This window comes from Balaenoptera acutorostrata, chromosome 4 (genome assembly GCF_949987535.1).
Source record: "Balaenoptera acutorostrata chromosome 4, mBalAcu1.1, whole genome shotgun sequence".
NCBI lineage: Eukaryota > Metazoa > Chordata > Mammalia > Artiodactyla > Balaenopteridae > Balaenoptera > Balaenoptera acutorostrata.
In genome coordinates, this window is record NC_080067.1 from 27143162 (window position 1) to 27171149 (window position 27988).

Consider the following 27988-nt stretch of genomic DNA (forward strand, 5'->3'; position numbering starts at 1 on the left):
GTCCTGCCCACGTTTCACTGGAGGTCAGGTGTGACCTTCACCCCCGCCACACCCCAGAGCCTCCCCGTGACTTCCAGGGGGCTGGGGTGTAACCAGCCCTCTCACGTTCCTCTGCCCTGTGAGGCTAGTGAGAGGCCTCCCACCCAGCACAGCACCCTTCCACCATGGTCACCCCTCCCCACCTCTGCGAGGTCAAAGGCATGGACATCTCCTGGGTGATAACCAGACAGTGTGCTTCTCTCTCGCAGGTCACGCTCCGCATCATTTTAAGCTGGTCTCAGTGCATGTGTTCATCCGACACGGGGACAGGTACCCACTGTATGTCATTCCCAAAACGAAGCGCCCAGAAATTGACTGCACTCTGGTGGCTAACAGGTAAATTGCAGTTTTCCTAAAAGTCATTTTCGAGAATCTGTTGCCTCTGTTGAAATCAAAAGGCTGACTGGAGAATTACAGAATCGGGGAGTGGCCTACGCTCGTCCAGTGAGTACTGTTTGCCAGGAGTCTGATCTTCAGAACAATCCTGCAGGTGAATCCCATTTCACAGTTGAGAGGACAGAGGCCCAGAGAGGGGAGAACACCTGTCTAAGGCCACACAGCAGATAAACTGAGATTTGAGCCCAGGCCAGCCTGCTCTCTGCAGTCTCCCACCCTGCTGTTCTTCAGTTAGAGGAACAGCTGGGACAGGGTTCAGTGAGCACTGGGTTAGGAGTCCTCGGACCCTGGCATGGCCGTTCCGTTGAGGGGAGCAGGTCCGTCCCTTAGGCTCTCTGAGCCTCAGCCTTCTGTCTCTAAAATGGGGATGACGCTGCTGCCCGGACAGGGATGGGGTGAGGAATAAGTGGGATGGTAAGGAGGATGCACATTACCAGCTGCAAAGCCACAACCGGAAGACATTTACTTCAACCTTTTCATTCTTCACCAGAGTAGAGACAGCCTGCCCTCGGTTGAGAGCCCTTACGATGAAAAATACTTGAAAAGAGAGTAGAAATTGTGCATGTGGACATGGCGTGGCTCTAAAAATGAGAGGCACAGTTAGCAATAAAGTGATGGGCCAGGCCTCAGCAAATGTGTCAGGGGACGCATAACCTCCCAAGCAGCGTTTACTGAATGAGGAGAGGAGGCGGGGGAAGTGCTCGGTGGGGATGACATTCTTTTGATGGAACGCCTTGGGTGCCAGCCTGCCCCGGGCAGCGCCAGCCTGGTGGAACCATGGATTGCCTCCCTGCAGCCAGGGCTGTCCCTTCACAGTGGACTGCAGTGTGGACCCGGGAATTCCAGGTTAACCCTTTGCATCTCAGCCTTCTTATTGTCTAATATCAAGGGGAAGATGAAGTGAACCATTTTATGTAAAAACATCACGAAATGCCACGTGACTCTAGGCTTTTATTTCCTGCTGGAGGCCACGAACCTCGCAGCCTGGGGATTTACGTCTTCTTTTCTGTGTTCAGCAAGTACGGATGCATGTCCTTGTGTCCCATGGGCTGGGAAACACCCTGGATGGAGTCCAGCCCGTGTCAGAGCACCAGGCAGTCCCTGGCTTTCTTCCTCATCTCTAGCCCTCTGTGCTGGCCTTTCTGCTGGGACCCTCAGCCCCTGCCAACCACTGCCTGCCAGCCCCTCACCCTTCAGGCCTTTGCACCTGCCGTTTGGCTTGCTGGCCCCCTTCCACAGCTCCTTCGAGGCCCCCTGAGATGGTACGCCTTCTAGGAGACCTCTCCCAGTGCATTAGCTGGGATTCTCTGCTTGTATCAGACACCGCCACTGCCTCACTCAACCTGAGAAAGGGGGACGTATGGGAAGAATCTCAGAACAAAATACTTAAGGACCAGACCTTAACTGGCTTAGGACTAGGCAAGGGTGGAGGCCACTTGCTGTGCTGGGTATTAACCCTTTAGTTTCTGGGCTGGAGCACCGAGGGTGGCGGGAGGACACAGGGAGGGCAGCTGGGAGGGGTGGCTTTGCTCCTTCGGGCGCAGCGGAGTGTCGGTGTGTTAACAACTGGCACAGTCCTGCCGTTGTACAGGACTTAGAACAGCCCAGGGACAGGTGGGCCACTAGGCCGCTGAGCCGGCCGGACCCAGAGCAGCCTCAAGGGCTTTGTGGGAGGTGCCACGCTTCAGCCGGCAGCTCGCAGCTTCTGCTCCCCTCTCTCCAGCTGGGCTTCAGGTTCCCAGGCGTGAGAATGGGTCTGCCCCCAGGCCAGTCAGCTGTTGCTGGAGAGGTCTCTGAGCACCGCGGGGCCTCTGAGGGCCACCTGGCTGTTCCCAGGGAAGGGCCCCGTGGGCAGGGCCGCCGGGCGGCGTGCAGGCCTCCAGTGGGCGTGCTGGTGCTCTACGACTTGTCCTCCCAGCGTCGTTGTCTGTGCTCTGCCCGCACCACCGGCCCCTCAGGGCACTGGGTCTTATTCCTTCCATATCACTGGTGCCCAGCCCGAGCCTGGCATGTAATAGTTGTTGGACTGCGTTGGTTGCAGAATGAATTCAGGAGCCCAATGAGAATCACAGGTCATCATTGCCTATCATGTATCTATCGTAGGAGATTAGAGTCTTGACCATGAAATCCTCTGAGGCCATTGTCACCGGTTTGATGTAGGGCAAATCCCTTCATCTCTCTGAGCCTCAGTATTCTGTCCGAGAGCATGCAGATAGTAATACGGTAAGTCCCCTGCATACAAACAAGTTCCATTCTGAGAACGCGTTTGTAAGTCCAGTTTGTTGTAAGTCCAACAGAGTTAGCCGAGGTACCCAGCTTTTATAGATGACACCAGACACGTGAACTAACTTACGTGATTGGACATGCCAACGTATGTTCGCATCTTCGAAAGCTTTGAAGGTTCGTATGTAGGGGACTCATCCCACCTCCCTAAAACATCCTTGTGAAGTCTACTAAGGTGATGGAGTAAAGTGCTGAGCCTGGTCCCCACTGAGCGCTTGAGAAATGGTGTTTCATTTACCAAAGCAGCCTGGAATCTCCCAGGCCTGGCCTCTTTTCCTCTCTGAGTGGTCGTGGTCACAGGGCCAGGTCGGGTCCCGGGGCCCCTCGTTCTGCCACAGCCCTGACGGGGCCACTTCTGGAGCTCCCACCTGAGAGGTGCAGTTCCTGGGGACCAGCTGCCCCAGCTGCCTCTGCCTCATTTCCCCTGGCCTTGGTCTTTTGGTCTAGTTCTATTTCATACAAGTACATTCTGTATTTTTAGGAGCTGTTTTCAGTCCTTCATAGAAAGTGGGTGGAGTATGCATGTTTAATTAATTAATGGCATTTAATGAATTCCATCTTTTATAACAATAAAAGTTGACTTGTCATTATAAACACACGTTTAGTGTAAGAGTGAGCAGGGCTCCCAGCTAAGGGGACCCACGCTGGGCCTCCGAATCCCCTGGGACTGTGGGATCTGGGTCACCAGCTGTGCCTGCTGCCTTCCCAGGTGCCAGTTCGGCTTCACGAATTATTAATTTTCATGGCCTCCTCAAAGGCGGAGCGTCCTGAATTGTGCCCATTACTCCCGTCTGGTGAAGGACACTGGGCTGGCGTTGGGCACGCAGTGAGCTGAATCAGCAGGAGCCGGACACCCCAGTGTTTCCCTTCATAAGGACACCTTCCACGACTCTCAGAGTCTTCGTAGTGGAAGCTGCCTCTTCGTGAGTAGTCGTGGGGCTCAGGAACATTGTCTGGCTGGCAGGTAGAGGTTGACTTGAGAGTTGAGCATGAAGATGGCAGCCGAAGCTGCGGACTTGAACGGTATCACATACAGAACCTCTGGAGGGAGGTAAGGGCCCAAAACAGAGCCCTATAAGAGCACCAGCCAATTACAGCACAGAGAGAAAGGAGGGTCCCAGGAGGAGATGGAGAAGTTGCAGCAGGAAGGAGGCAGGAGAGTGATGTTATGAGAGCTGAGGAAGCAGAGCTTCAGGAAGGGGGAGGGGGTGGGTAGTCACATCAAACAGAGCAGAAAGGTCCAGAAAGCTAAAGACTGAGAAAAGTATATTAAGCTTATCTTTTTAGAATTTCATTTTATTAATAATATAAAATAATAAATTCTTTAATTAGCATAAATTGTAAAAATCCGTGCTATGAACTTATTATGGTTTCTAGCCATATAAAGTTTTTCGAATTGTGTTTTCTGGTAACAGTGTCACTGGTCTTATACCTCTTCTCTGCTTGTCTTAATGATCTGTACAGAACTCAGTAATTGCTCAGATTATGGCTAAAGCACAATAAATTTTCTTACAGGTGTGTAGATGAGCCTTGGGGTTCCATGTATGCTTTGTGGCATAAATAGGTGTGAAAAATGCATATAAAAATGTAAACAAGACCTCTGAAGTGAATGGTTTGAAGGCTTAAGATGGTAGCACTGCTGGTTCTTTCCATTTTCAATATGAAAATAGATTTCCAATGAGAATACAGTAACGTGGGTTTTTCCTGAAGAAAAATTCATCATCACAGATATAATCATTTCTGTGTTGGTCAGGGTAAGGCTAGGCTGCATGCTGTTATAATAAAGAGAACCAAGGGGGAATTCCCTGGTGGTCCAGTGGTTAGGACTCGGCGTTTTCACTGCTGTGGGCCTGGATTCAATCCGTGGTCCGTGAACCATAAGCCGCGTGGTGCGCCCAAAAAATAAAAAAGAGGACCAAGAATGCATTGCCTTAGATAAAAGAAGTTTATCTCCTGCATGAAGGTCTGAGATGAGTGTTCCAGGTTGTATAACTTGGCTTTACCTGGTCATTCCGGGCCCCAGGTTCCTTCCAGGTTGTTGCTCCCACCGTGCCCTAGGCATGTCTACGTGACTGAACCTGGGTTGCTGCAGTGCCTGAATAGTGGCCAGAAGGAAGGAAGAGAGTGTGAAGGGGGCACGCCCGTGATCTGAAAGCCTAAACACAGATTGGCATACATCGTTCCATTCCACTAGAGAATACTTAGTCACGTGGCTCTACCTGACCACTAGGACTTCAGAAATGGGCTCTAACCAAGTTCCCAAGAAGAGGAGAATAGATTTTAGTATATAGCTGTTAAAGAAAAACCAGAGCCAGAGAACAGATAAAGTAGTAAAAACAGATCTTATTCAGGAGTTAATGCAGAAGGGTAGAACGGGACTCAGTTCCGAATACAGCACGGACAAGTGGGGTTTTATAGCCAAGGAGCAGGGTGTGGGTCAGTGGATGGGGAATTACTATGAGGAGACATCAGGGGTCAGGGGGTTCTGGCTAAACTCACTCCACAGGATTCTTGCTGAAGGCAGACCAGGGTGATCAGATACCACCAGGGGTGAGGAATTTGATCATGTATCAAGGGTGATCAGATATCAAAAGTGGGAGATTCTGGCTAAACAGACTTAGCAGGATTTTTGCTGAAAATGGGCAATGCAAAGACAGATATAAATCCAAAGAACATGAAAGTCCGGAGGTCAAGGCTTGGTTGGGAAGAGGGTTCGGAGGAGACTAAAATTTGGTCAAAGAGAGTCTGTTACAAGTAACAGTCTCACTCACAACAGCCTTTATTTTTAATATTTCCATCAAAATCTGGATACTTTAATAAACACTATGGGAACTTGCCATATTCATTGCTACAGATTAAGAAGGCTTGGACTTTTCTTGAAGCATCAAAGGTTGGGGCACTTCCCGGTTGAAATCATTTCCGTGTGCTTCTGAGGTATTTACCGTGTGCTGGGTACCCTGTCCGCTGCAGGGTTGGAGCAGTAGATGCGGTAGGCAGGACTAATCTCGGGTGGCTTTGGCTGTGGCAGCCTGAAGTGGGAATCTCAGTTGCCTGACCAGGGATTGAACCCAGACCACAGTGCTGCCCTGGCTCTTGTCTGCTTTGAAGAAAGAATTCAGCAAAGAGACAAAAAGTAGTGAGGCAAGTAAAGTGTTTATTAGGAGAGAAGATACGTGCGGAGAAAGCATGGGCGGGCTCAGAGAGAGAGAAGGAGAGAGCCGTGGGCTTTTGGGGTGGGTTAAATCACTTATAGGGAGGCAGTTCTGGGTTTCCAATCATCTTGCTTTGTCTGGCTTTGAGTCCATATCTGGTCTGGCTCAGGGCCCTACCCTGGGTGCACGTGCATCTTTTAGCCAAGATGGACTCAGGCGCTAGGTTCCCTGAGAAGTTGACAGAACATATTATGGTCTAGCACCCCCTCCCCTGAGGATCCTTTCTGCGCATGTGTAGCTTGGGGGTCTCCTTGACCTCAAGAATGAGAAATATGTGGTCTCTTTGTCTTTTATCCAAGCAGGACTCAGCTCCTCCTTGCTCCCGCCATTATCTTTATCTTGGAGTATCTGTCCACAGGGGACAGATTCTAGTTGCTCAGCCTGGAACCCATCTATCTCCTGCCTCAGGATCTGGTCATTCAGATCCAGGACAGGCCCAGGGACTGAGGTTACCTGGTCCTATTCCTGATTAAAAGTCTTTTGTTATTCTCTTACGTAAGTGAAGTTTTTCTTCCATGAATCGTCATCTTTCCATATCAAAAACAAGTTTCCATGAATACAGTTAGATATTAATGCATCATTAATGAGTCAGATTCCCTGAAAACTTTCAGTAGTGAAATTTCATTTCTAAAGCTGGTAGCAAAGCTTTTCTTAGATCCTCAAACATCACCAACCTGAAATAATGGCCTGGAGCAGAACATTTGACTCCTGTTGATGGATAGCCTTTGTTTATGTGGATTTGTTCTGGCAGCCTCATTATCAGTCTGGACATTTTATTTCCCAGTTTGCAAATATTTATGTGTTTTAGCCTCAGGGAAAATAACACATTCTCTGTTTTTATGGAAAGCCATAATGCCCTATAGCAATCCAGGGTGATTTATTAGACTATATACTGTATGTCAGGATTAGCATTCTCTAATTTTAAAACGTATTTCTGGAATGGATTTTTTTTTAGCTTTATGTTTTTGAAAGATAAACCCATTTTGGCAGCCATTGTAAAAGCACTGCCAAAGTAAATTAGGCTTTCAGACAGCAGGGGTCTGCCATTAAACAATTTATCTTTGCTTCTTTTCGTGCTGATTCAGTTTAGTTGGGAACTACTCTATCTGTCCACCTCTGTTCAGCTGTAAAGTGTATAAACGTTCATAGGCCATTTCATTATTTAAAGAAAAGGTGTGTATACTCATAGGTTATCTCATTATTCAGAGAAATTGCGTATATATTCATAGGTCATTTCATTATTCAGGGAAATTGTATATTAGTGACTAGAACAATAAATCTTGATTTACCACATGTACTTCATGGCAGAAATATAAATAATGTCAGATCTCATAAATAACCTGGTGTGTTTTTTTTTTCACTATTCATCCCCACCCCACATGCAATGAGATACCGTATGTGCAAAATGCATAGTGAGCTGTAGAGGTCTGGGTTATCTTAATCAGTTAATTTTCTTCACAGGAGATTTTCCAGAGGTCACATAGGTTAAGGATTAAGGGTTACCCCAGTGAAGGTCGGGATGCATTTTCTAGGAGGAAGAGGCAGCATGTGGAAAGTCTTGGAAGCATGGAAGAACAGGTGTGCAGGGCCCACGGAAGGCAGATGCTGTGCGTGGCCAGAGCGCAGCATTAGGGAGCCCTGGGCCTCAAAGTGAGGTAGGGCCAGAGTAGACTGACGGCTGTGCGTGGCTTCTTGGGAAGGTGGCACCGTGGAAGAGCGGTGACAGTCGGGCTTGGCTTCTACGTTGACCTCACTGGCTGTGGAGGAGGCAAAATTAGACTGCAGGCAGGCCAAGGAGGAGCCCATGCCATCCAGACAGAAGCTGACTGAGGCAGACCCTGCTCAGGGATGCAGGGATACAGGAGAGGGGGGCAGAGAAGCCCAGGAGGGCACATGTGCAGGGCGCAGGGGAGGGAGAAATCGAGGAGGACCCCCAGCCTCGGCTTGGCTGCCTCGGGTCGGGGGGTTGGTGGCCTCCGGGAGGGGGAGACAGGAGTGGTGCAGGCCTGGGGAACCGGGTGGATGAGGTCAGTGCTGACTCCCACGGTGCTGAGGATGATGGGCACTTGGGTGGAGGGCGGGGTCTCGGGCTGGCCTTACGGAGTGGGGATTTTATTTTATGCGTAGGTGGCAGCGGGCAGGTAATCCTGAAACTGGAATGTACTATTATTGTGGGTGAGAAAGGGCTTGGCTCACTTGGGATCCTGCTTGCTGAGGCTGAAATCGTCACGGACGGTTCTGGAGCACGCTAACCACTAACTCTCTCTGTGTTGCCTCTTTAGGAAACCGTATCACCCTAAACTGGAGGCTTTCGTGAGCCACATGTCCAGAGGATCCGGAGCCTCTTTCGAAAGCCCCTTGCACTCCCTGCCTCTGTACCCCAGTCACCAGCTGTGTGAGATGGGAGAGCTCACGCAGACAGGTTTGTGGAGCTGCCCCTCCCCTACTCAGTCTCCCACCCGCTCCTGTATTTGGCGGACGCGTGTATCGGGGCCTCCTGGGAAAGACGCTGTGGGCGCAGGGGTGAGTAGGGCCAGCACCTCAAGCAGCTGTGTGCCCACCAGGTTATCTGATTCAACGTGTGATTTCTAAATATTAAAAATAACTTTTTTTCTTATTACAAAAACCATATATGTTCATGGAAGAGAAAGCAGGAAAGACAATTAAGCAAAAGGAAGAAAATTTAAAGCACTCACAATCCCACCAAAGAAATTAATAATCTTTCTTCCTGTGTTTATATCTGCATGCAGTCATGGACACGCGCACACACACACACACACACACACACACTCATTCTCACAGGTGGTATCTTCCTAAACACTGTTTTGTAACCTACTTTTTTACTTAACAATATATTGAGATCATCTTTCCCTATCAATAAATGTTCATCAACAATGTCATTTCTGACAGCTGCATATTATTCCACTGTGAATGGACCATGATTTATGTAAGCAGTCCCATGCTCTTAGCTACTTCAGACAAAACAGCTGAAAGGTTTTAATGCACCAGATCTCAGGGAGACACGCATATGGCAGAGCCCCACTGAGCATGGAGTTTGTCTGGCTTGTGTGTCCCTCACGGAAGCCCACCTCTCCCTCTGCAGCCCTGTTCGAAACGTTGTGCAGCCAGTTCACTGTCAGCGTAGGTTGGTGATTTAACGGTGGGGTCACCTTTGTCGGTACGAGAAGGAACTGGCGGTCCCCTAAGAGGTCCCAGCTTCCTACTTCTTCAGTCTGGGACCTTAAAGGACTTTTGCGTGGTCACCAGCCTTTCTGGAGGAATCAAGGCGACCAATTGGCCACGTTCTGTTTCTTGATCCACCAGCATCTTAGGACCTCAGCTGTGATGGAAGGAAGGTCTCTGTCCTGTACTTGGCCCTGTTGGTTTCGCCATGTTTTGAAAGCCATTATTGGGATACTGAGTGACAGAGTGGGGTGAGCTGAAGTCTCTGGAGGACTAGCCTTGAATAAGGAGTTTTGTCAAAAGCTTTTGCTAATTAGTTCACGTGCACAAGCTCTGCAGTAGTTTAAATATTTATTTATTTTATTTTTGGCTGTGTTGGGTCTTCTGTGCGAGTTGGGTTTCTGTGCGAGGGCTTTCTCTAGTTGTGGCAAGCAGGGGCCACTCTTCATCGCAGTGCACGGGCCTCTCACTATCGCGGCCTCTCTTGTTGCGGAGCACAGGCTCCAGACGCGCAGGCTCAGTAGCTGTGGCTCACGGACCTAGTTGCTCCGCGGCATGTGGGATCTTCCCAGACCAGGGCTCAAACCCGTGTCCTCCACATTGGCAGGCGGATTCTCAACCACTGCGCCACCAGGGAAGCCCCTCTGCATTAGTTTAAAACAGGAGTTCTCTGCCTACCAGATCCAGCGCCCCCTTTTATTAACAAGGGTTTTGTGGCGCTCCCTGAACTATCCTGAACTGAAATTCGAATATAACTTTTCTATATACATAATTTTAGAAAACAGTTATATCAGGCACTCTAATTGTAATATGAAGTAGAAACAACAGGAAACTAATGTATTATATAACTCTGTATATCTCAATATAAATGCCTGAGCGCACCTTTGTTAGAAAATAGGATGAAATAATCAGTTGCTTGCACTTCAGTGTAGATGGGTGTGTGTGACAGCTACAAATGCAGACCGATCAAGGGATGCGTATTGGTGACTCTACTACCCCGTGTCAGGACATGATTTTTTTGACAAGTTGTGATCAGAACAAAAGACAGGTGTCCCTTAATTTATATTGCATTTCTGGAAAATTCAGTGGATGTTAATGTTATGCAAAAATGGTTTTGTGTTTATAGACACAAAAAACCAGATTTGAGATTGAAGTATTTAAACAGGGTTTTCACATGAGGGAATGTCTTGTACATTCAAAAGTTACGTGGGGGCTTCCTGGTGGTGCAGTGGTTGAGAATCTGCCTGCCAATGCAGGGGACACGGGTTCGAGCCCTGGTCTGGGAGGATCCCACATGCCGCGGAGCGGCTGGGCCCGTGAGCCACAATTGCTGAGCCTGCGCGTCTGGAGCTTGTGCTCCGCAACAAGAGAGGCCGCGATGGTGAGAGGCCCGCGCACCGCGATGAAGAGTGGCCCACGCTTGCCGCAACTAGAGAAAGCCCTCGCACGGAAACGAAGACCCAACACAGCCATAAAAAAAAAAAAAAATTAATTAATTAATTAAAAAAAAATCCGAGCTTTAAAAAAAAAAAAAAAAGTTACGTGGAACAGAAAACAGTTCCTTGTGAAGAGTGTCTGGCCCTTGGCCCCCACCCACTAGGGGTCAGGAACGTGCCTCCCCATATTATTGTGACAGACCAAACCCTCCCTGAGGACAGAACCGTGCTTGCCTAGAACCACTGATTGCAAGTAATAGAAACCAACTCAGGCGAAAAAAGGACATTTATTATAAAGATTCAGGGTGACTCACAGACTCTTAAGGGCAGGAATATGACCAGACCTCCAGAGACTGGTGGCAGCAATAAAGAAGCCGTCTGTCCCCGCCTCTGTGGTTTTGCTGTGTGTCTGTCAACAGAGACAGTCCTAGCCACGTGTAGAGATGAACTTACATGTTCAGGTTCCTGAGGGAATCTAATGGGGTCCTTGAGGGTCAGTGTCCGTCAGCTGGCTAGGAAGTCAGGGTAATTGCATCGAGCAGCTATTCATTCTAACCTCTCTTCTCCATTGACCTATGATCATCATCGTTTTCTGAATTAGTATTACCCTAGAAGTCATTTTTGCGGTTGTTTGCTCCTATTCCCTCGTTCTCGTTTAGTGGTCACTTTTATCTTCTATTTGAAATTTCACATCGCTGTTAGAATCATCATTTGTAAGTGGCACACTTTGGGCACCCCACAGGAGCTGTGTAAGATGCGACTGATCATTAGTGCCTACTCTGTCCCAGATGCTTTGGCAGCTGCCGCATGTAGGGGAGGGGGGGGTGGCCGGATGACTAAGATGCTGTCCTAAAGGAACCTGCCGCTGCAGTGGTACAGCGCATGGAGACCCCTGAGGGTGTTGCTGCGAGTCGCAGGCTCTTACAGAATAAACACGGGTTTTGGAGTAGACAGACCTGTGAAACGGGGCTCATAACATCTTCCCGACAGAGCTGGTGGCAAGCTGCAGTAGACAGCATGTGTAAAGCGCCTAGCACAGTGCTAGCATATGCTAGGCTCAGTGTATGCAGCTATTGCCTTAGCGGTCCAGTGGCCTGTGCAAACAGGAGGGAATGATTAATTTTGGACCTCTGGGGAGCGGGGGAGGAGGAGGGAGACAGAGAAGGTAGTATTGGAGCCAGAATGAGGATTTCACTGGGAAGAGAAAGGGAAGGGCGTGAACAGAGTCATGAAGATGCAGGTTGTGTTTGGAGAGAAGGAGAAGCCCCGAATGGGTAGTGTTTCTGCAGGAATGTGTCGGGAGGAGGTGCTGTGAGCAGGGACTAAGAGCACAAGGTTGGGCCATGACAGGGGCTGGAGTTCTGCTCGGCCACGTCTTAACTGAGAATGGCTTGGGCCTCAGTTTCCTCATCTGTAAAATAAGGAAAAGGGGGATAATAATAATATGCCTTCTTTGCTGGGTTTTTGTGAGGATTAAAGGAGAAAGGTTGGCACACAGTAAGCGCGCCAACCTTAATGTACATAGCCTCAGAATACAGGGTAGGTCCAGAGGGGAACGGGAGCAGACACAGATTCTGGATGTTTTTTTTTCAAGATACTATACTGTGGTATATAGTTCCTGTGTGTAGTTCGAAACTATAACAACTAAAAGGTAAACTTAAAATTCACGCTCCTACCCATGTTCCACCTCCCCCCCATTTCTGAGCCCCCATCATCCCCAGGTAACCATTGTGCATCCTTGCAAAATTTTTCTATGCAAAACACAGGCAGCTGCCAATACACGTTCTTATTTTCCCCTCATTTTTATTTAAAAGCAGCATAATAAACATACTGTTCTGCAGTTTGCTTTTTTTTTCCCCAAATATTCTGAGTATCTGGGAGATCATTCCAGATCCATACAGAGACAGTGTCCTTGCTGATGAGCAGGTAAAGCCCTAGCAGGATTGGGCAGAATGTACCCAGAAGGTGAGCAGAGAGCCTTCAGCTGGGAGAGTAGGGAGGATGGTGTGAAGGAGGGAACGTCCCCAAAGTGAGGGGACTAGGCAGCCAGCAAGTGACGTGTTCTCCTTGCATGACAGATTTCCATGAACTCCTCAGGCACACTGAGGAATGATTTGTCCCAGGGCAAGAGGGAGAAAGCTCTCCTTAGGCCCCTGCCAATTACCTCCTAGACGTCCACCAGTGCGATGGTTCCTACCCTCTGAGCCCCACCAGTCACAACCCTCCTCCAGGGGAGGGACCCAGTCAAAAGGGAGGGATCAAGGCAGATGAATGGTCCTTGTGCTTCCCAGAAAGGCGTGGGTCCAGAGGACAGGGCCCCACTCTGCTCGCCCCTTTGTGGATAACCCTGAGGGGCTCCCTCTGCGCGCTGACGTGAGCCCGTTCTCGGGGCTTCCACGCGCTGGGGGCCAGGCTCGAGGATGTCACCGTTCGCTGTCTAAAGCCTTCCAGAGTTGCACGGGCCTCGACTCCCCGTGCTGTTCCTTTTGCTAAGCTGGTGGTGAGGCAAGCGGGTGGCACTCTTGTGTTTCAGGGGTTGTGCAGCATCTGCAGAATGGCCAGCTGCTGAGGGACATCTATCTGAAGAAACACAGACTCCTGCCCCATGACTGGTCCACAAAGCAGCTTCACTTGGAGACCACTGGCAAAAGCCGGACGCTGCAGAGTGGGCTGGCTCTGCTTTATGGCTTTCTCCCAGATTTTGACTGGAAGAAGATTTATTTCCGGCACCAGCCCAGCGCTCTGTTCTGCTCTGGGAACTGCTATTGCCCGCTGAGGAACCAGTACCTGGAAAAGGAGCAGCGTCGGCAGTACCTGTTGCGTCTGAAAAACAGGCAGCTGGAGAGGACCTACGAGGAGATGGCCAGGATCGTGGACGCGCCCACCAAGCAGCTCCGGGCCGCCAACCCCATAGACGCCATGCTCTGCCTCTTCTGCCACAACGTCAGCTTCCCCTGCACCAGGAACGGCTGTGTTAACATGGAGCACTTCAAGGTGATCAAGAGGCATCAGATAGAGGACGAGAGAGAGAGGCAGGAGAAGAAACTGTATCTGGGCTACGCGCTCCTGGGCGCCCACCCCATCCTGAACCAGACCGTGGGCCGCATGCGGCGCGCGGCGGAGGGCCGGAAGGAGGAGCTCTTTGCTCTCTCCTCTGCTCACGACGTCACTCTGGCCCCGATTCTCAGTGCCTTGGGCCTTACCGAAGCCAGGTTCCCGAGGTTCGCGGCCAGGTTGATCTTTGAGCTCTGGCAAGACAGGGAGAAGCCCGGCGAGCACTCCGTCCGGATTCTCTACGACGGTGTCGACGTCACGTTCCACACCTCGTTCTGCCAGGATCACCACAGGCGGTCTCCCAAGCCCATGTGCCCCCTCGAAAACTTCGTCCGCTTTGTCAAAAGGGACATGTTCGTGGCCCTGGGTAGTGGTAGCACTAATTATTATGATGCGTGTCACAGGGAAGGATCCTAAAAGGTACATGGTGTGGCGCTAACAGAATCTATGCCAATACAGAGGGATGGCAAAGGTCCACTTCTAGTTCTTTCGGTTGCTAAGGGTACAAGGTGATTTCTAAAGGCCGGAAATCATGCTTGGGGGCCACATAGATTTAGGGTTGAACAGTGAGTATGTTGCTGTAATTGGGTACGTGAGTTACTTGGTACACAATGGCCAGTTCACAGAGAAAGGAAGGTACTTTATCATAGCCAGACTTTGCTTAGGATGCTAGAATAACACTTCAGTACCCAAAGCTGCCAATCCACATGTGTGTTCTTTTGATCTGCCTTGGTACTGTATGATGGAACCAGCAAACCTCAGCCAGAAGTTTCTTAATCTGGGACAATCTTACCTTGTCCTTGTTCAGTGAACAATTTCCTGAAGTGATTTATCTAAAATAGGGGTAGGCAGACTTTTTCTGTAAAGGGCCAAATAGTAAATATTGTAGACATTGTGGACCAAAAGGCCACATATAGCGTCTGTCACAGCTACTCGATTCTGCTCTTGTAACTTGAAAGCAGCGACAGACAGCGCGTGAATGAATAAGCATGGCTGTGTTCATAGGCCGCACAGAACAGGCGGTGGGCCAGGTGTGGCCCGAGGGCTGTAGTTTGCTGACCCCTGTTCTAAAAGCCAGGCTCTACTACAATTGCACTTCCAGCACTTTGCGAGAGAACCAGTTGAATACCCAGAATTATTCAGTGGTGCCTCCAGTAACTTCTGCTAGAAACACAGAATCTGTATCTGTATCCGACATTATAACAAAACTTGAGGGGAAATAAACATTGAATCAAAATGAATCATAGGGGCTTCCCTGGTGGTGCAGTGGTTGAGAATCCACCTGCCAATGCGGAGGACACGGGTTCGAGCCCTGGTCTGGGAAGATCCCACATGCCACGGAGCAACTGGGCCCGTGAGCCACAACTACTGAGCCTGCGCATCTGGAGCCTGTGCTCTGCAACAGGAGAGGCCGTGATGGTGAGAGGCCCGCGCGCCATGATGAAGAGTGGCCCCCGCTCGCCGCAGCTAGAGAAAGCCCTCGCACAGAAACGAAGACCCAACACAGCCAAAAATAAATAAATTAACTAATTAAAAAAAAAAAAATGAATCATAGAAAAATTATTAGAATAATACTTGATGTTCATGATGATTATGGTATAAGATAGTTTTGAGTATGTCTTAAATATTTGTCTGCTGTAGTCTATTTGCTGTACATGCTGAAATTTTTGTATTCCATTTAGTATTTTTATAGTCTAGGAAAATATTTTCTAAGACCAGTTTTAGATGTGCTCTGATTCCTATGAAATATTCAATTTACTGTATCTGCCTGGGGGTTAGAAGGGAGCCAGAAGCTGAATTCAGGCACTTTCTTCCAATAAAACCAATTATGGCTCATTGCCTTCGACAAGCAGTAGAATTGGATCGATTTTTAAACCATTTTCGTGTTTCAAATGGTAAATTCGAATTGATTTTTAAATAAGTTTTTGGAAGAACTTTGTTACTAGATAGTTAAATAATCTTTATAAGGTATTTTATATATTAGAAGCAATTATAATTAAATCTGTGATTTCTGACTAAAATGGTGCTAGTCCTGTGCGAAGAAATATAAAGTGAGATTCCCCGATGTCGCTGGTATTCCAGCCTTTTCTCTTTGTTTTTTGTCCCGTGTTGCATTTGAGTACATCCGTTTCTATTAATAAATTTTTGAAGATTACTCGTACACACAACTCATGGTTTGTACCTGTAAGTCACTCTATTTCCTTTCAAGTGAGTTCATTTTTTTTTTTTTAATTTTTAATTTTATTTATTTATTTATTTATGGCTGTGTTGGGTCTTCGTTTCTGTGCGAGGGCTTTCTCTAATTGCGGCAAGTGGGGGCCACTCTTCATCGCGGTGCACGGGCCTCTCACTATCGCGGCCTCTCTTGTTGCGGAGCACAGGCTCCAGACGCGCAGGCTCAGTAATTGTGGCTCATGGGCCTATTTGCTCCGCGGCATGTGGGATCTTCCCAGACCAGGGCTCAAACCCATGTCCCCTGCATTGGCAGGCAGATTCTCAACCACTGCGCCACCAGGGAAGCCCCATATGTTTTTTTAATTTATCCTTTTTTTAATAAATAAAAACATTTTAAATTAGAAAGCTCTACAGCAGGGGTCCCCAACCCCCAGGCCACAGACCGCAGCCTGTTAGGACCCGGGCCGCACAGCAGGAGGTGAGCGGCAGGCAGGGGAGCGAAGCTTCATCTGTATTTACAGCTGCTCCCCATCGCTCGCATTACCGCCTGAACCATTCCCCGTCCCCCAACCCTGTCCGTGGAAAAACTGTCTTCCACGAAACCAGTCCCTGGTGCTAAAAAGCTTGGGGACCGCTGCACTACAGTACACGTGGGTAAGGGAGGGCCAGGCCCCAGCCTAGTGTGGCCAGCCGCAGGCCAAGCTGGGCCCTCAGGGGTGACGGGAAGGGACAGCAGTCCTGCACTGGGCCACAGAGGGGCTGCAGCTTCCTTCTCTGACAGCAGCATCAGGGCTCGGTGGCTGAGAGGATGTGTCACAGCTGGTGGCCTTGGACTGGGTGAAAATGTGTCCCCAGAGCTTCTTTTTTTTTTTTAAAGGCAAAGAGACATTTTTATTTATTTATTTTTGGCTGTGTTGGGTCTTCGTTTCTGTGCGAGGGCTTTCTCCAGCTGTGGAAAGCAGGGGCCACTCTTCATCGCGGTGCGCGGGCCTCTCACCATCGCGGCCTCTCTTGTTGCGGAGCACAGGCTCCAGACGCGCAGGCTCAGTAATTGTGGCTCACGGGCCCAGTTGCTCCGCGGCATGTGGGATCTTCCCAGACCAGGGCTTGAACCCGTGTCCCCTGCATTAGCAGGCAGATTCTCAACCACTGCGCCACCAGGGAAGCCCCCAGAGCTTCTTTTATTGCTGAAAATCGTGTGTTATCATCTCTCGAGTATTTAAAGCCTAAGCAGGTTTTTTTGTTGTTGTTCCCACTCACAATCTATCTGAATCAGCACTGCTAAACACAGCTTGAAGATTTAAAAATAAAGGTGAATCAGAAGATGTTTTAAAAATCAATTCGCAACATCTGTTGGTAAAGGTGGATATTTTGCATACGAGCCAACATTAAAAGTGTAGATAGAGGTTTTGCCTCCCAAGACATTGGGTATGCATGGCATTAAAGTATCCTCCTCAATATCAACTTCTGAGACATTTCATTTCCATAAACAAACACTGAGCACCCAGGTGAGGTTCCCTTTAACAATACGTATTAGATATATTTCTCATTAAGTTGTTTCCCATAACAGTATATCTATCTTGGAGAGTTCCACATTGAGAGAGGGTGGTGGGGCGGGGGAGGGGGGAGAGAGAGAGAAAGGGGGGGGAGAGAGGGAGAGAGAGGGAGGGGGAGAGAGGGAGGAGAGAGATGAAGGAGGGGGGAGGGGGAGAGAGGGAGGAGAGATGAAGGCGGGGGGGGGGAGAGAGAGAGAGGGGGAGAGAGGAGGAGAGAGAGGAAGAGAAAGAGAAAGGGAGAGAGAGAGAAAGGGAGGGAGACAGGGAGAGAGAAAGAGAGAGAGGGAGAGAGAGAAAGAGAGAGGGGGGAGGGGGAGAGAGAGAGGAGAGAGTGAGAGAGAGAAAGAGAAAAGGAAGGAAGCAAGAAAGGAAGGAAGAAAAAAAAAGAAAGAAAAAGAAAGCAAGGAAGGAAGAAAGGGAAGGAAGGAGAAAGAAAGGCAGGCAGCTCTTTTATAGCTATAGGCATAATTCATGATTTCATGATATAGATGAGACATATTTTTAAATTAAAAATGAATGAAATTGAAATGTAACACCAAGGTACTAAAATAGGACTACAAGGCTTTTGAGGTACACAGAACAAAGTAGAGAGACCAGCAATTGTATGTGTTGATTAATATGAGTAGAGTACATATTCTTTCTCTAAATTCACTTAGAAATAGAATTGAAGAACTTAATCCAATATTGCTGTTAAGCCTATTTGAGGGTCTTTGTAGCTATAGCAGAATTAGATGTTTGAAAGATTTGAGTGATTCCTTTTTCTAGAACTCATAGAGACTGACGCGGGATAGGCAGGGATGCTTCCATTTCTCTGACTCTTTAGAAAGCCTTCTGAACAGATTGAGCAGTCTAAGCGTGTTTAAACACAACATAAGTAGAAAGCAGAAGACAGCTGGGGTTTACGTTGTGGGTCTGGCGTGGATCGGGGCTCGCTCAGAGTTCTGGCCTGGGCACCAGTTAGCTCGCATTGCTCAAGGCCACTGAACTGAACGCGGGGTCATGCCCCTGTATAGTGCCTGCCCAGTGGCCAGCTCAGGGGAGTGGTCAGAGCTTTGGCTTAAAAGGAGCCAGCTGACTTCATCAGAGTGTCTGGTCAGGCCTTCCGGGCCTGTGAAGCCCTACTGGCAGCTGAGCGTGGCCTTGATGAGGAGGAGGTGTCCCCGGGACAGCCCCTCCCAGGGCTGCAAAGCCCCTCACGGAGGGGTGGCCTGAGGCCTGGCTTCTGGAGAACTCAGTAGTAAAGGCAGTATTTTGGGGGTCCTGCTTCCCTGGGGGGGGCGCCCCACAAGCGTCTCTCTATCAACCTAACCCTCCGAGGGAGGTCCTATTACTCCTAATTCAATGAGGAAACAGGGAGAGAGGGAGAGAAAAGGATACAGTCACTTTTCAAAGGAAGAGTCAAAGTGCAGAGTCTAACCCAAGTTTACATGACATCAGTGAAACTTACAGCACACGGACTGTGTCGCACCGTGTCAGAGGCTTTCCTACACTCATTTAATCCTCCCAGTAACCCTACAATATACCATATTTGCTGGCGAGTATCAGTGAGTACTAAAATATAGTGGGATTACAACAGCTATAAATTTAAATCTAAATGGTTAGGAGAATATTCCAACTCTGCCTCTGACCTTCTGTGGTTACAGTTTTTGTTAAGAAAAAACTACTTACATGAATAATTTTACAAACTCATTTTTGCAATGATGTTATATTACACTCAGCCACTAGGGGGCAGCATCAAATATAATTGTCAGCCTTCGGGACCCAGTCTTCCATTTGTAAAGGAGGTAGGTATTTCGGGAAGTGTTTTCATAGGGTGACCAGCTGTCCTGGTTTGCCTGGGACTGAGGAGTTTCCCAGGATGCGGGACTTTCAGTGCTAAAAGCGGGCAAGTTCCAGGCACACAGGGACAAGTTGGTTACCCTAGTGTTGTATGAGACATGCATTAGGTGGTACTGTCATTTCCACTTTAGAGAAAAAGGGAAGTGTGATGGAGTGACTTCTCTGCAGTTTCACATAGCTAGCTAGTATGCAGCAGAGCTGAGGCTCAAAGCTGTCATCCATTAACCCAAAGGCCCATGTTCTTAAGCAGAATATGATTACGCATCTCTGAACCATCCAGGACTGTTTGGTCACATTGCAACAGAAAACTGTCTACAGGGATTAAGCAAATAAAGCCTTCCAATTTCTCCAGTGGCTCCACCAGGTCATCAGGAACCCAGGCTGCCATCTACATCTTACTGGCCAGAATGGGGTCCCGTACGCCACTGCCACTGCAGAGAAGTCTAGGAAAGGGAGTATTTTTATTGGGCACATTGCTGTCTCAAGCAAATCAGGCCTTCTCAATAAGGAAGAAGGGGAAAGTGGATACTGGTTAGAGAACCAGCGGTGACTGTCACGTTCTCCAAAGCCACCCCTTAGAACTGAAGTGTGGCGGATACTACCCCACCCAGGTTCCCCACTTCAGGGGTCCTTTCCCCAGTGGCTGGGAGTGAGCAGGCTGGCAGTGCCTCCTTCCCAGGCAGCCACATCCACTGACGGGGCGGGGCAGGGATTGAAAGACCTGGGGACAACCCTGAGGGGCCATCCCAGCTTCGGTGCTCCCCACGGGGTCTGTTGAGGCCTTGTGACTGCACTGCAGCCCATTTCTTCTGCCCCATCCTGCTTCCTTCCCCTCCTTCACAGTGTCGACCCCAAGAACACTCGCCAATAAACTTCCTACATCCACATCTGTCTCAGAGTCTGCTTCCTGGGAACCGAGCTGCAGTGGAAGGCAAGCAAATCCTAGGGACTAAGGCCTCTGCTAGTCTGGGCAGTAAAGCTGGAGTCATTTATTTGAAAGAGACAATGTAGCTATTGATCACAAATTTCTTCTGTCACTGCCTGTGACAGGCTTACCATTTCAATGCGGAAGCTAAGTAAGCACACGTGAAGCAACAGGCGACACAGAGGGCTGTTACAGTAAAACTCACCGTTTATTGAACACACATTAGGGGCTGGACACTGGGCCAAGCACTCAACTGACAGAGTCTCTGTCTCAGAGTATGAGTAGGCATCTATGATCTCCGTTTTACAGGTAAGGAACAGAGGCTCAGAGGCAGACACCTGCCTAGGATGGCGTAGTCACTAGTGAGTAGCAGACTCAGGCCTGGGCTGGACTACAGAGCTCCCCCAACTTCCTTAGCTCACCCCTTCCTCTACCCTCACACAAGTGAATAAGTAAAACTGGGAACTTGGGGTGTAGGCAAGAGTTTACCCAACCCCAGGGAATGATCGCTGTTCCAGATGTTCATGTTTCTAGCAGTTTCTAATGCAGCATTTCAAAGAAATTAGGATCATCTTATAATGGTTATCTTAGCCTGGGTTCCTTTGAAAAGCAGAGTCTGAGAAAAAAACCTTAAGTGTAGGTATTCAATAGGAAATGTGGTCCCCAGGAGCAAAGGTGAAGGACAGAGGGGGGGAAAAGGGAGGGGAAAGCCAGCGCGAGGATGCACACTGAGCTGACCGTGGTGATAGGCCATCCAGCCGAGGGGCCTCCCAGAAGCCTTGTGAAATGCACCTCCTCACTGGTCACCTGGGGTAAGGGGGGTACATTTATCCCTCAGCTCTGTCCACAGCTGTGTCTCCCTCGCTTCTGGGTGGAACATGCATGAGTGGGTCCACCTGAGCATCTGAGAAGCCCTCGGGCAGGAAGCAAGAGAAGGAGATGCTGCAGATCAAAGCCTGCGGGGCCTGGTGGTCACACAGTGGCTGGGAAAAGACATGAGGCCAAGAGGATTGGAACTGGAGCAGGCGATGCACAGGGTGAGGACAAGCCAGCGTTCGTTGAGCGCTTTAACATGCCAGGCGCTGTGCTGTGTTTCATAAGCATAACCTTGTTTCATCCTCACAGCAACCCTGTGGCTTAGAAATCATCGTTCTCATCTCTCATTTGTAAGAGGAGGAAAGAAACAGAAGAGGTCATTTGCCAAAGCCTCACAGGCAGGAAGTGACAGAACCGGGAGTCAAACCAGCCTGACCCCTGAGCCCTCGTTCAGGATCACTGTACCATTATATTAAACATTCCTCCCGGAGCCCCACGTGAAGTATGTGCGAGTGCTTACTAATATGCACTAAATACATACTCAATTTCTGCCATATATGGATTGTACCTTTGTGTCAGTGCAAAGCAAATCATGCCACTCCTTGTTAAAAACCCTCCACTGCCTTCTAGAGAAAATCCAAGCTCCCCAAGGTGACTCACCAGGCCCTTCATGGTCTGGCTCCCACTTACCACTTCAGCTTTATTACTTGCAATAGTACATGACTGAAGGGCTTGTCCACAGATGGTAGTTGTGATGTGTTTTTTTGCACACCTGGGAGAGAGAAAAAGGGTCTTTGTATCACCATGTGGGATGTCAGGTTTGCAGAGTCTCTGAAAGGCACAGTCCTGTCCAGAGTCACCCCCAGCAACTCTCCCTCAGGACCTAGCAACCCCCCGTCCTTCACCCTCCTCCCCTTCCCCACCTGTGTCCCCTTCCCCAGATTCCAGAAAAGGAAAGCACTTTGGAACCACACAGACCGAGTTCAAATCCAGTTCTGTATCACTTCCCAGCTATGAGGGCTCAGGCAAGGTAGCTAGTCTCTCTAGGCCTCAGGTTCCTCACCTGTAAACCAGGACGACACCTCCCACGAGAGAGCGCAGGTAAAGCCCCGCGCACGTGGGTCACCTCCACAATGGCGCCTCCATTATTGCCCCCACTTACGCTTCCTTTTAACTGTGCAGTCACCGAAACCAGCTGGAACCAGAATATTGCCCCTGCCCATTTTTTAAGGCCAGGAAGCCCACCTGGAGGCACAGCATCACGCTCTAGGCGTAACTGGGAGATAAACTCCCTGAGCTCATGCACTTCTCTTTGGGAGAGGAAAGAACTTGAATCTTCTGAGTCCTGCCTTTGTGACAGTGTCATATCTGGCACCTTATATAAACATCTCAATTATTTCTCAAGAGAAAGGAAGCTCATTGCTCGTCCTTTCCTCATGTTTCTGTCATCATCTATGTCTAACCTCCAGCTTCCTGCTTTAGTTATTAGAGTGGCTGTCCGTTGCAGAAGCAGCAGCTGAGCACAGCATTCAGCAAAGGAACGGGAGTCTGGAGGCTTTAGGCCATTGGTCTGGCCCCTCCATGGCCCCTCGAGGCACTGAAGGAGAAGCAGCCCGGGAAGCGACGTGCACCTCGACAGAAGGCAGATCCTGCCCTGGATGGCTCCGCTGGAGGAAGCTGCACCCCTCCCTGCTCCTGGGGCCCACCAGTGAGGCACTCCTCCTCCATCCTCCCTCCTCCCCAGTGCTCAGGAACGGCAAGTCCTTTTCCTGGTGGGCAGCTGGCTGCTTCCTCCCAGCATGGAGCCAAGTGTGTCTTGGCTAGGCACTCCCCACATGAGAAGTCCTTTCAGGAGCCTTTCTTCAGAAGCTGCCCAGAGACGGGGGCTTCCACAAATGGTCAGGGGCACCCTGTGCCCGTGAAGGGGCGCCACACCGCCCTCTAGTGGCAACTCCGTCTAGCCCTGTTCTGCAGTTTTCCCTCTTTCCCTGTTCCCCACAGAGATGAGGCCTCTTTCCCAGCAAACTGAAGCTCCCTCTGGTGGCCTAGGAGTCAACTCTTCTCTCCACCTGTGTCCGCTGTCTTCAAGATGTGAGTAGAGACACACTGTCTCCATATGGTCTCACCCCAACTGCCCTTTTGTCTAACTGATGAACCAGCTGTTTAGCAGTCTCATAACTGGCTCCCTGATGGACAGACCATTAAATTGACCTTCTCACTGATGGATCCTGATGGACTACTGTCCATCTGAAAAATTAATCCTAACTGACTGGCTGATTAAGTTTCGAAATCACAAATCATTTGACTGACCTACAGTCTAACTGACCTACTAAACCTAAATAACTCAACACCACCTGATAAGTTTTTTTTTTTTAGGCCACACAGCTTGTGGGATCTTAGTTCCCCGACCAGGGATCAAACCTGAGCCCCCTGCAGTGGAAGCACAGAGTCCTAACCACTGGACTGCCAGGGAAGTCCCTACACCTGATAAGCTTGAACTGTCTGCCTGGCTGACTCACTCACTAACCAGCAGAGGACTGGCAAGACTGACAGCCTGGCTCTAACTAGGGCTAACACTTGGATGGGAGGAGAGGCTGCCCCCTTCCTCATACCTTGACTCCTCTTCGGGCTTGGGGGCCTACTCGTCTCCCCTCCAGAGCCACCTCAAGACTGGAGGGGGCAACCAGGAAACTGACCTTCTGATCTACCTCTAGTGAGATTCTTAACCAGGGCTCCACAGATGGGTTTCAATTCTGTTTTCCAAACAGTGTGGCTATAAAGATGTGTGCTCTCTCGGAAGAGGGTTCACAGCTTTCACAGGATTCTCAAAAGAATCCAGCATACACAAATATCTTCAGAACTACTGCTCGGGGAAGATCCTCAGCAAACACATTCAGATAGGCAAAGCCCTTACCTAAATTCAAGCCCCATTTCTCTCTCACATCGGGCCAGGGTGGCAAGAAGGTAACTAGGAAGACTGGGAGAGTCATAGTGGACATGGATGTAGCAGGGTGGAAGAATGAAGGCTGAGCTGTGTGTGAATTTTCCAGAGAGAGGCCCAAGGATATCAATGTGTGTCCTTTTGGTTTGTAGGCTACCCTTAGCCCAAGATGCTGGGCACCCTCCGCTCTGGGCAGAGACTCTTTGAGCTGAGACAAAGGATACATTTACTAGGGCCTTTGTCTGGGGTAGGGAGTATGTGTGAGCGTGTGATTACGAGGAACTATGTGGCTGTGTGTATTTACACACCAGTGTGCTCACAAGGGTGGGCATAACAGAGCCGTGTTGCTATGTGTGTGAATATCCTTTGGGTCAGTGTACATCTGAATAGTTTTGTGACTATCTACACATGCGTGCTCACTTGTGGACCCCCTCAAGTCTTTGGGGGAGGTTGAAACAGATTCTCAGTAAGAATTTCACTGAGTGAGAATATCTACAGACACGCCAGCAGCGCACACCAGAAATCTGGGAATCCTCTACTCCTCCCCCTCCTTGAACCCCCATCATCCCCTCAGTCCACTGTCACCATCGGCTCCCATCACCTCTCCCTGGACTAATATTCGGTCTTCAATGCCCTCCCCTCGCCACCCCTCCGAACCAGAGCCACAGTGACCTTAAAAAATGAAGTTAGGATGGCAGCGCGCCCCACCCGAAACCGACAACAGATTTACACTGTCAGGGGATAACGCCCATCTCCTCCATGCGACTCGAGGGTCCCTGCATGGCCGTAGCCCTGCTCACTGGGAACTCTCCTCTCTCAGGCCCCGGGCTTTAGATGCGTCGCCCCTGGGCCTGGTCCTATGCCACACCCCGAGCTTTGGCCCTTAGGCGCGGCTCCTAACCCTCACATCGCGGAGATTATCACTTGCTGCTGTAACTGCCCAGTTACAATTGGCAACTGTAATTGACAGAGAACCCAAGTCCGTCAGTCACGTCCCACCTCGGGACCCCTACCCACAGGACAAAGCCTAAACCGCCGTAGGTCAGAAGCCCACCACGCACAAGCGTACACATCTCTCTCCCGCGCCGCGGAGCATTGGAAGCCGGGACGTGTAGACAGAAATGCGCGTGCGCATAAAGACCAGCAGGAACTACGACCCCCCAGAATCCTCCTGACCAACACTCCATTTCCCACAAAGCCTCGCGGGGCCCACCCCGGAACTGCGCTCTGTTCCTGAAAGCGGAAGTTAGGGTGAGTACGGCAGTGGAGTTGGTTTCGGAGGGAGTAGAACGGTGCGAGGTTTTGAGTATTGTCTACCTCCAGGGGTCGTTCGTGAGTCAGAGAAACCGGGACTTCAGAAGGAAAGGACCTGGCGAGATCCCTCAGTGCATTGTTCCGTTCCCTCTGGCGCGCACGGTCAGGCCCGCTGCAGCCTTGCACTCGGCCCGCTGCGGCTTTATCGCCCTCCCGCCGCTGCGTGCTCTCTTCCCACCTCTGGGCGTCTGTGGGGATAGAGGCCAATGGCTAGATGGTCTCAGGTACCCCTTATTCCCAATCCTGCATTGCCTATCTTCCACTGGGAAGAAGTGAAGACCTTGGCCCTAAGGGCATAACCCACAGGGCTCCTCCTGTGGGTCCCACAGCTCTTTTGCTTCTTCCAGCAGTAGCTGCAGGAGTCGAAGCTGTGGGCAGTGGGGACAGGTGTGGACAGTAGCAGGGAGGGTGGAAATTTGTGGTTCCTGACCTGCTGTCCCGGTTCCCAAGAGGATAACTTTCCTGTGGCCCCAGCCTTATGGCTATATAGGGTCCGTCCAGCACATGTCCTTAATTGCTTGGATTCTGGAGAAAGTCAGCCTCCTTCTTCAGACCCTCCAGTCCCAGCCTCATCCCTCAGACCCCAGCAACGCCTGTCTGGGCCCCACTGCCTATTTCACCTTTTCACATTTTCGGAAGTGTGACTGGAGCTAGACTGTCTGGTGCCAGGGTGGCACACTCACATGGCTGTTGGCAGGAGACTCAGTTTGTCACCATGTGGACCTTTCCATAGGGCTTTGAGTATCCTCGCAACATGGCAGCTAGCTTCCCCCAGAGCAAGTGATCCAGGAGAGAAGGAGCAAGACAGAGGCATTGATGTCTTTTATGATCTACCCTTGTAAGTCACATTCTGTAATTTCTGCCACATTCTATTCATTAGGAATGAGTCGTGTGTAAAGCCCATACTCAAGAAGAGGGAAATTAATCTCCACCTCCTAAAGGGAGGAGGCCAAAGAACACGTGGACATATTTTAATAGCACTACATTTAGTGAACCAATATTTTCCAAATGCCCAATGCATGATGTTACAAAACCATGATGCATGGGTAAAAAAAATCTATTTCAATTGCAAGATAGCCCAACTGGTTTTTAATGTAACAGAGTATGAAAAGTTCATTGATGTAGTGTTAGATTCCACATTGCTACTAAGCTTTAAGAAGCTATCATTTGTTGAGTTTTGGTATAGTATCAAATAAGAATATCCAAAATTATCTGAAAAGGTTATTAAAATACTACCTTCATTTCCAACTAATCTCTGTGAGGCCAAATTTTCTTCATATACTTCACCCAAAACAATATTAGAACAGACTGGAATGCAGAAGCAAGTATGAGAACCCAGCTGCCTTCTATTAGGCTAGACAGATTTGCAAAAATGTAAAACAGTGCAGCCCTTCTCAGTAATTAATTTTTGTTTTTTTCTTAAAAAGTGAGTGTGTGTGTGTGTTTGCATTAACAAGTATTGGATTTATTATTGTAATTTTTAAATGAATTAAATATTTAAAAATCTTCTCAGTTTCAATTTCTAATATGGTCATTACTGATAGATATAATCCATATAAACAGGGGATTTCCCTGGTGGTCCAGTGGTTAAGAATTGCCTTCCAATGCAGAGGGTGCGGGTTTGATCCCTGGTTAGGGAGCTAAGATCCCACATGCCTTGCAGCCAAAAAAACCAAAACATAAAACAGAAGCAGTATTGTAACAAATTCAATAAAGACTTTAAAAATGGTCCACATCAAAAAAATCTTTAAAAAAAATCCTTATAGACCAAAGCCTTTTGGCATCCTCAATAATTTTTAGAGTGTAAAGGGGCTCTGAGACCAAAAAGTTTGAAAACCACTGTCTAAGCAATCACGATGGTCCTGTCACCCTTGAAATGACACGTTTAAGTATGGGCATGCGGTGCAGTTCTGGCCAATGACGTATGAAGTGGGGTGTAGGCATTGTGTTCAGTTTTCAGTTCAGGGTATTAAATGGAAACATACATAGGGTCTTCAAAGGGATTGGTAATATTCTGTTTCTTATGCTAGACGATTGATATGTGATATTTATTCACCTTCTTTATGTCTTACACATTAAATTATTTTGTATGTGAAATATTTTATAACAAAAAAATTAAAAGAATACATGGAAGAGAAGATTCCTCTTCCTCTCTGTAAGCATTGTGTCTGTTTTGCAGCATATTCATCTGGTATATTGGACCTAAGTATGCATTGTTGGGCTCTGAAGAATTTTGTGTGTGTTTCATGGCTCTCTGAGCCTGTATCAACAACATATTTGTGATATTTGACTTGTAACCTGAGAGTCCCCAGACCTCTCGCCACATACGCAATCTCACGACATTCACCAGGCTGTCAGTTCACGTTGTACAAAGTCCCGCATAAAAAGACCTTCCCTGCTCTGGTTTAGTCCCTTCTCCCTTAAGGTCAAGCAGGATACCAAGGTCTGTCATGCATCTCACATCTTTGCCAAGTTCTCTCACCTAAGGCCCTTGCAAGAGTAGATATCAACTGGGCTTGCCAGCTCACCAGTTCTGCAAACTACCACACACTATATCCACTTTAGACCCCTTTTAGAATTTGTATGAGCACCTTCTAAATGGAGCCCACAACAGGTACAAAGGCAGGCTCACTACACCGTTGTTGAGTGAGTGGACCCTCTCCCAGTGTGGTCACCCATGTGGTTCCAGCAACCCGCAGTCACACTGAAGGACCTAGAGCTATGAAACAACGGTTTCTGGGTTTCTCCTACCCCTCCTCTCAATGTAACTTTCTCAGAAATTCATGAATCAAGTAGTAAATGAGAGAATTCAACAATCC

General features: G+C 49.0%; 1 protein-coding gene across 11 annotated transcripts in view; it reads left to right on the forward strand.

The window, feature by feature from the left end:
* The window catches only part of PXYLP1 (2-phosphoxylose phosphatase 1), a 72201-nt gene extending 55074 nt beyond the window's left edge, over positions 1 to 17127 (forward strand). For all 11 annotated transcript variants that reach the window (XM_057545432.1, XM_057545438.1, XM_057545436.1 and 8 more), the window contains 3 exons: positions 249 to 375; positions 8213 to 8352; positions 13083 to 17127. In XM_057545432.1, coding sequence (XP_057401415.1) covers positions 249 to 375; positions 8213 to 8352; positions 13083 to 14020 — 1205 coding nt within the window. In that variant the 3' untranslated portion in view covers positions 14021 to 17127. The remainder of the gene's footprint in view (positions 1 to 248; positions 376 to 8212; positions 8353 to 13082) is intronic.
* Positions 17128 to 27988: the final 10861 nt, after the last annotated feature.